The 9,418-nt window shown below is 38.7% G+C and overlaps 1 protein-coding gene across 1 annotated transcript; it reads right to left on the bottom strand.

Annotated features, from left to right (window-relative positions):
* Nucleotides 1-8: 8 nt before the first annotated feature.
* Nucleotides 9-7,030, bottom strand: LOC115015050 (protocadherin gamma-A12-like). The gene is made up of 2 exons (XM_029442216.1): nucleotides 4,781-7,030; nucleotides 9-59 (listed from the first exon to the last, which is right to left on the bottom strand). The coding sequence occupies exons 1-2, from the start codon at nucleotides 7,028-7,030 to the stop codon at nucleotides 9-11; spliced, it is 2,301 nt and encodes a 766-aa protein (XP_029298076.1).
* Between the last annotated feature and the right edge of the window lie 2,388 nt (nucleotides 7,031-9,418).

The raw sequence follows: 9,418 nt of genomic DNA on the forward strand, positions 1-9,418 counted from the left end.
AACACAGCTCAACCACAAAACACGAATACAAACTGCGAGTCCAGGGTGATTGTCTCTATCTAAACACAAGAGCACAAGAATGAGCGTCCACGCCAAAGGATAGAGGAATGCAAACATCCTAAAGCAGGTGTATAGCGCCACCGTGAGTTAAGTTCAACAACAACACTGATTAAAAAGAAAAGAAAAGTGAACTATTTAAATTGACTGTTTCCTACCTATAATTTCCGTAAATGTGTCTATGAAACAGGCACTAACACTATTTTGCTTTATAAGAACTATTGCAACTGCAGCTATCCATGAGGTACAAACCAGGAAACAACCAGGGAAGACATAACAAGCAAGTGTTACAGTATTAGTATTAGTTACTGCATAAAATGCAGACTGATATTAAGGTATGAATTCACTGTGATTGTCCTATTTTGAATAATAAAGTTATGACTGTTTTTAAATTGTATTTTTTGTTACTGTGAGGATCCAGTCTATCTGTGTATATTTCCTCCTTCAGGTTGTAATTCTAACCTGCTTTTTGTGTTTCACACCCTGGCTGAGCATAAAATAATGTTGCCTTAGCTGAATGCATGCCAAGGCCAGAGTGGTAGATTGTTTAGATGATTTTTAAGTCTGGGATATTACTTCTATTGTTGTCCTGTTTATATTGCCTGAAAGAAATTAATACAATGTGTCCAAATATTTCTGTTGACTTGGTTATAATTCTCTACATTTGGATACATTATTTTTTCCTCAGCTTATAAAAGTGTGAAAACTAGATTTTTGTTAAATCTAGATTTGCACATGTGCAGGGTTGTAAAGGTTGGAATATAGAGCACCTGCATCTGTAGTTGGAATCACAATGTAAGTAGTTGTTTGGATTGTCTAAAATAAATGCTATGTTATGGAGTAACTCAGGCACTAAACTTTTACGGAGTTAATAATTTACATATCTATAAGTTTATATATTTTACCTGCAGCTTAAATCAAACAAACTACACTTGGACTTCTATTAAATCACATATCAGGGAGCAACCCAAGTCGTAGCGATGTGAAGTTAATGAAAGTGTGAAGATAACTAAACAAAAAACAACTAGAACATACAAAATCTTTCCAAAGTCATGAGTGAAACTTTGTCACATTGCAAACTTTATGCTCAAGTTGACCAGTGGTTTAGAAGTTGATTATAGCTATATATCCGTGATATATTGATACAAGCACTGCATGGAGTTATATCAAATATATATCACTCGTGAAAAAGTATAGACCAAGGTTTTGCAGTGTGTTGTCATTGTAAGATGACACGAACTTAAAGTCACTGGTTCTAGAACCTGTTGTCAGGTAGGCGTCATAATTGTAAGCGCTGCGTAAAGTTCCTGTGCCGTCAACATCTGCGTAAGTAGGAGGGAGATAAGCGCTGGGGATGGCAACTGCTCCATCAAACAACATCTATGTATCTATGTGGTTTTATCATAACATTAACCTACACTTGGACTTCTATTAAATCACATATCAGGGAGCAACCCAAGTCGTAGCGATGTGAAGTTAATGAAAGTGTGAAGATAACTAAACAAAAAGCAACTAGAACATACAAAATCTTTCCAAAGTCATGAGTGAAACTTTGTCACATTGCAAACTTTATGCTCAAGTTGACCAGTGGTTTAGAAGTTGATTATAGCTATATATCCGTGATATATTGATACAAGCACTGCATGGAGTTATATCAAATATATATCACTCGTGAAAAAGTATAGACCAAGGTTTTGATGACAGCACTGAGACAAAAATCATGCATCTGGTGTAAATGGTTGAAGATCAGCTTTCAATTTACTTTGGGTATTTCGTTGTAGGTATTTTTAATATTTTCGAGTAAAGTCCCCCACCCCTTAAGAGGTTAATGAAAACATTTCAGAAAATGTGTGCAATTTTGTGCACTTCCTACTCTCCAAACACATCAGCAAAGTCAATGTCTCTGTGTGTGTTGTGTGTGTACATTATCATAACATTAACCTACACTTGGACTTCTATTAAATCACATATCAGGGAGAAACCCAAGTAGTAGCGATGTGAAGTTAATGAAAGTGTGAAGATACCTAAACAAAAAGCTTCTGAAAAGATATCAGCTGTTCAGCACCAAGGACAGAGAAATGAGCAAACACAGTCAAACATAACTAAGAGCAGTCACATGAACAAACAGAGACAAGTAGGCTGTGTGTGTCTGTGTGTGTGTGTGTGTGTTTGTGTGTGTGTGTGTGTGTGTGTGTGTGTGTGTGTGTGTGTGTGTGTGTGTGTGTGTGTTTGTGTGCTTAAAACAACCATTGTTATGTGTATCTTGTTTAAGAACAAAGGCCATGACTCTTAAAGACCACCTGTACTAAGTATGCGACTACGGACATGTATAACACTGCCACGGCAGATCTATAGAAACTTTTGTGATTTAGTGTGATCACAAGGCCTTACCACACCACATACAGTAACATATAGAATGAACCTCTTCTGAAAAGAGAGCAAACAACCTTCCTCCTACAATCACAGAATAGAGATAAATCATACACTTTGTCAAAGAGTATCAACAAGACAAAAGTGTATTATTGGTCTTCAACACAAAACCAAGCCTCAATATCCACAGTGAAAACAGAGACTGTATTCAATACAGATGTAATTCATAATGTTATGATCAGAATTTAAAGGTGATTCATTCAGAACGTATAATGAAGCAAGCACAATCACTGCAGAGACGTCTGTGGGGCAGACAACGTGCCACCGTCAGTTAAGTTCAACATAAACACAGATACAAAGTCAATTAACTTCTGTTTATGAAATAGACACTACAAATACTATGATGTATACGCAATATTTGCAACTGCAGTTATCCATGAGTTTCAAACCAGGAAACAAGCAAATGTGTTTTCCCTGCTTTTAAAAGTGGTAAACTTAAATTTTGCCGTAATCATTATAACCAAGATTTGCACATCTGCAGGGCGGTAAAATACAGCGCTCCTGGATCTGTAGTTGGATTAAAAAGGGACGTAGTTGTCTAGAAAATGTAAAAGTTAAATTCATGTATGTAGTAACAATTAGGCATTGGACCTTTACAGAGCTAAGAATTTACATATAAATGTTTTTATTTATTTTACCAGCAGCTTAAATCAGTCAGTGTTTCTCTGTGTTTTCTTTTATCAACACATTAACCCACATGTGAACTTCCTAACTTCTGAATGGTTTATTCAATCACAGATCAGGGAAACACCAAATAAGTACTTTTGTGAAGATGATGAACTTGTGTAAAAAGATAAACAAAAGAAAAATATCAGCTATGAGTCTAGACAATCAGAAACATATGCCATCACAGAATAGAGATAAATGATACAGTGTGTCAATTGTGTATCAACAAGACAACAACAGATGCATTAGATCCATCACTGATTATAAAATAAATGTTAATAAAACAACCAGACCTGGCAGCATAGCCAAGACACAAGTTAAGACTAATAACTTTTAAACCAATCAATCCCCAGAAAACAATCAGGCAGACATGCCTTTACCAAAACCAATGCACTAGAAAAACTATTTGGGCAACCCGGAAGTGAAAGTCCCTCATGTTGTCAGCATGTTGTGTCTAAACTGCCCGTATGAAACTCGCACTGTATCATGATGAACAAGGTGACGGATATTATGTTAAGTCATGCAACCTGAGTAAAACATATTATTAGTCTCCTATTAGTCACTCAATGTTCACAGTGAAAACACAGACTGGATAAAATATGATCCATAATGTAATGAATAAAATAAAGGTCATTCGTTCAGAGCGTATCCTGAAGCAAGTGCAATATCCATGAAATGCTCATGGGACAGACACTATACAGCAAAATGGCAAAATGCAGTGGACTGGAATAAATGTAAAGACGTAGATACTACAGGTGATGTCATACACCTGAAGAAGCAGCAATAGACAACAGAAGCATGTTCATAGGTCATTCAGCTTTTAAGGTTTATACATCTGTTTGCTAGATACAATTATAGCATGTATGCTCTGCCCTAAGTGTAAAACAATGTGTGCATCTCCATTTATTCAAGTGGCAGACACTTCTGTCCAAAGCAATGAATGACATCCAATCCAAGCAACAGTAGATCAAGGAGAAGCCATCTTGAATAAATGTAACAAAGCTCAGTTTTAGAGAGGGTGATGTGTCTGGTAGCAACTTTTCGCAAATAAGTCAAAACTAAAAATGACATATGATAACATATACAGGCACAGATGTATTTTCTTCTGCAACAATGATCATCTGAATGTGTGAAAGATGGGCTTTAGCACTGAAAAAAATACGAACATGGCAACTAGAACATACAAAATCTTTCCAAAGTCATGAGTGAAACTTTGTCACATTGCAAACTTTATGCTCAAGTTGACCAGTGGTTTAGAAGTTGATTATAGCTATATATCCGTGATATATTGATACAAGCACTGCATGGAGTTATATCAAATATATATCACTCGTGAAAAAGTATAGACCGAGGTTTTGATGACAGCACTGAGACCAAAATCATGCATCTGGTGTAAATGGTTGAAGATCAGCTTTCAATTTACTTTGGGTATTTCGTTTGTAGGTATTTTTTATATTTTCGAGTAAAGTCCCCCACTCCTTAAGAGGTTAATGAAAACATTTCAGAAAATGTGTGCAATTTTGTGCACTTCCTACTCTCCAAACAAAAGCAAAGTCAGTGTCTCTGTGTGTGTTGTGTGTGTACAATGTTACACATTTGGGACAGATGATATGAAGCATGTCCCTACCTCAGGAGAGCCATTACAGTCCCCAAATACATCAGCAAAGTCGGATGGACTTTTCCTCAGAGTCTGGTCAACAGGCAGTGTGTTGTCATTGTAAGATGACACGAACTTAAAGTCACTGGTTCTAGAACCTGTTGTCAGGTAGGCGTCATAATTGTAAGCGCTGCGTAAAGTTCCTGTGCCGTCAACATCTGCGTAAGTAGGAGGGAGATAAGCGCTGGGGATGGCAACTGCTCCATCAAACAACAGTCTGGGCTTTCTACTGCGACAAAACCTCACACCCAGTATGATGATGATGAAGGTCAGAAAAAAGGTGGACACGGACACCAGCGCGATGATCAAATAAGAGGTCAGTTTGGAGTTCTTCTCATCATAAGAAATATCCTTCAGTTCTGGCACCTCAGCCAAGTTATCAGAGATAAGTAAATACATGGAGCAGGTGGCAGAGAGAGAGGGCTGTCCGTTATCTTTCACTGCCACAATAAGGTTCTGTTTCATGCTGTCAGACTCAGAAATGTCCCGCTGTGTCCTGATCTCTCCGCTGTGGAGACCAATTGTAAAAAGTCCCGGATCAGTGGATTTGACTATATGATAGGACAGCCAGGCGTTCTGTCCGGAGTCCGCGTCCACTGCTATCACTTTGGACACCAGAGAGCCTCCGTGTGCAGCTTTGGGGACCAGCTCGGTCATGAAGGAGTTGCCCTCCGGGGCGGGGTACAGTATCTGAGGAGAGTTGTCGTTCACATCCGATACGAACACACTGACTGTCACGTTGCTGCTGAGCGGAGGAGAACCGTTGTCTCTGGCCGTCACGTGGACTTTAAAACTCCTGAACTGTTCATAATCAAACGACCTCACAGCGTGGATCACCCCCGTGTCTCCGTTAACAGAGAGATAGGAGGACACCGAGGCACCGTTCACCTCACCGGCTAACAGAGAATAAATCACTGTACCGTTTTGTCTCCAGTCGGGGTCTCGAGCAGTAACGGAACATAAAGTAGAGCCAGGTTTGTTATTTTCACTCACATATGCGCTGTACGACTGTTCCTCAAACACAGGTGGGTTGTCGTTGATGTCTGCTACAGATAACTGAACAGTTTTAGAGGAGGACAGAGGTGGAGAGCCCTCGTCAGTGGCACTGATTGTAATGTTGTAGTCAGACACTAGTTCACGGTCCAGTTGTCCTGTGGTCACCAGAGAATAATAGTTTTTAATAGAAGGAACCAACTTAAAAGGGACGTTTTGCTGAATGGAGCAGCGGACCTGTCTGTTATTCTCAGAGTCTCTATCCTGCACGTTAATGATGCCCACCTCTGTACCAGGTGACACGTTCTCAGGTATGGGGTTAGTCAGTGATTTCAAGTTAACTACAGGGGCGTTGTCATTAACATCAGTGATAGAAATGATTGCTTTAGCATACGATGAAAGCCCTAACCCATCTTTTGCTTTAACACGTATTTCAAATGAAGTCGTAGTTTCATAATCAATATCGCCAATTATTCGTATTTGACCCTCTTTACGATCAATACTAAATATCTTCCTCACATCTTCAGTAACATGCCCAAAGTCATACGTCACATCTCCATTGACTCCCTCGTCTGCATCAGTCGCTCTCATTGTGACCACTATAGTGTCTACAGGAGAGTTTTCAGGCAGGCTGGCTTTATAAACGGCCTGGCTAAACACTGGGGCGTTATCATTAGCATCCAGCACAGTGACGTGTATGACTACAGTACCTGATCTCTGAGGAGAGCCTCCATCTAAAGCTGTGAGGAGCAAATTGATCTCTTGTTGTTTTTCACGATCAAGCTCCTTTTCAAGAACAAGCTCTATTGTGTTTTCATCAACGGCCAAAATGAAATTATCATTCTTTTTAAGGTTGTACTGCTGGACTGAATTTTGTCCTACATCCGCATCGTGCGCCTCCTCTATCACAAAACGAGCTCCCCTGACTGCAGACTCTTGGATTTCAATATTTATAAAGTCTTCGTTAAACTGTGGCGAGTTGTCATTAATATCTTGAATGTGAAGACTAATCCGATGGAGCTCGAGAGGATTCTCCAGCACCAGCTCGTGTTTTAGGATGCACGAAGCCTTTTCTCCACAAAGCCCCTCTCGGTCAATCCTGTCGGCAACAATCAACTCTCCGTTATTCAGGTTTATGTCACAGTAACGTGTATCAGTCCCATCAGTGTCAATGCGGGCTCTTCTGTCAGACAGCGCACCCCGGTCCAGCCCGAGGTCCTTGGCCATATTTCCAATAACTGATCCTCGTTTCATCTCCTCCGGAAAAGAATAGCTCATGTCTCCATATGCGCAATTCAAAAAAAGAAAGAGGAAATAGGGAACGCACACGACCATTTTTAAATCCATCGTCAAGGAAGATTTTCTAAGACGTGAAACCATCAAAGCAACACGCACAGTTCAACCAAATAACACGAATAGTAACAGCGATTCTCCGTGATTGTGGCCGTCGTTTCTAGACCACGCAATGGACGTACAAGAACGTCTGTCCACAAAGCACACAGGAATTAAACCATTTTAAGGCTGGTGTATAGCGACACCGTGAGTTGATTTCAACAATAACACTGCATTTAAAAAAACAAGACAAAGAAAAACTATTTAAAAATATTGATGCCTACATAACGTGGTCCACTGGACCTTTAAATAACACAGAAGGTACACTTACGTCGGTTTTTACAACATTTGCAACTATTGAATGTCTATAAGTACGGAAAATAATCTTTGTTGGATACAAGGGAATTATAAATATCATAGTTGTCTTCATGTGTAACTACATCCCAGCCATAAGGAGATAACTATCATCTAACAATCTTCTAATAAGAGGGAAATACATTCAGTTTTTGTCAATTAATCAGATGGATATTATTGAAAGCAGGAGATCATGACACATCTTCACCATATGTGGTCTGATAAAACAGGTAAACCTGAAAGGCTGTGTACATCAGTTGTGGGATCCTGGACTTTCAACAGGTTGTACTTTCTTTAAAGTAACCTTTATCTAAATGTACTGCAGCACAAGCAAATATGCAGAGAGGTGCTAGTACTGTATTACAAAGCATGTTATTCATATTAAAAGTACACCACACCTCAGTCATCATTGTCATCATTTCCCGGGGCTCTACACGTGTGTTATACTGAACACTATTGTATCCAGTGGGATTAAGATAGTATTTCCCCATAGAGGTGCAGTTCAGAGGGATTATTTAGATTTTTGTTTTGAGAATTTCTAATTGCTTCAAGTCTTATCTCAAAATAAAATAATTCAATTACATCATGTATTGTTATAAAGAGTTGGATTTACTACATCATACCTTACATGTGAGTGAACTAAATCACCGTTATAGAGGCTCTTGAAGTCCTGACATCACCAAGTTAGTAAAAGAGTAGAAAGCAGGGCTGTCTTTGACTACACTTGGCCTGACATCCTACAATCAGCTTCAACTTGTGTGGACAAAAGTTTCCTTATTCAACTTCCAGAAATAGAAAGTTACATGGATTATGTTTATATACATAAAAAGTGTTTACATTCTGAAAAAGAAACAACTTTAGTAGCACTATTAGCATCGGACAAAGAACTGCAAACAATATAAACTAAACACAATGCAAAAGGTCAGAAAACGTGCTGAGGGGGCATACTACTATTAATACTAAACTTCCACCACTAAACAACTATAAAGTTATATAACACTCCCAAAATACAAATATGATGTGGTTTAGTTTGAACAGTTATATGATCATACTTCTCACATAAGATGAAGAGGACATAGGGCCCAGCCTTCACCTCCCAAGTCACGGAATAGAGATACAAAATACCAAGTAACAGTCGTTCTTCTCAAGAACGCAAAGAAGAGACATAATGTTATAAAGGACCGAGTTAGCGCGAGCACTGAATATATCTCCACCACTTATATACAAACCAACAAACTAAATGTATAATACAAACAAATCACTAACTTCTCTCTAGATTTACTTCCATCTTAACCTGAGGTTAAATCAGACAGTATTCAAACACAACAAAGCTCAAAAGAGAGCGGCATGAAGTGTGCATTTTTTAGAAGAGGAGTGGACTCGCTTTAAATATAAATACTTATGTTCTTCAGACAGTGTCTTCCACCTGTGGTGTAAATTCTGCGATTACACAACAACGCCATGACTGACTAAGTCTTCCAAATCAAAAGATGCATCTAACATTCTGCCAGATACCAGACTGACACATTTCTCTGGATCGCCAAACATGAAATTTAGCAACAAAGATACCGTTTATAAATGACAGATGATGGCATATGGTGGCAGATATAATCACATAAATTATTTCCGTCTTCCAGAGTTACCATGTGATTGCATAAGAGACATCGCGACGGTCAATATTTTGAAGCTCATTACTTATAGTTACACTGCCTGACCATGTCAAGCTGATTTGTGATGTAAATCCTATTTTTCTATTGTTATTAAAACATGTGTTTCTGTCAATATGTCATGGCACTATAGGTAACTGTATTCAATGTGTGTGGATACAAGTTGCTGCAGAATATGTACTATGGTTAATGTTCATGTAATAAGATATAAAGACTAAACACTTACAATACCAAACAAGAACGGAGGGCTTCAATAAGGAAT

Source organism: Cottoperca gobio, chromosome 10 (genome assembly GCF_900634415.1).
Source record: "Cottoperca gobio chromosome 10, fCotGob3.1, whole genome shotgun sequence".
NCBI classification, from domain to species: Eukaryota; Metazoa; Chordata; class Actinopteri; order Perciformes; family Bovichtidae; genus Cottoperca; species Cottoperca gobio.

Coding starts and splice junctions, on each gene's coding strand:
- LOC115015050 (XM_029442216.1), bottom strand. CDS start 7,030: ATGGCCAAGGACCTCGGGCTGGACCGGGGTGCGCTGTCTGACAGAAGA. Junction 60..4,780: donor ACTGTAATGGCTCTCCTGAG/GTAGGGACATGC, acceptor TCTTGTGTTTAG/ATAGAGACAATCACCCTGGA.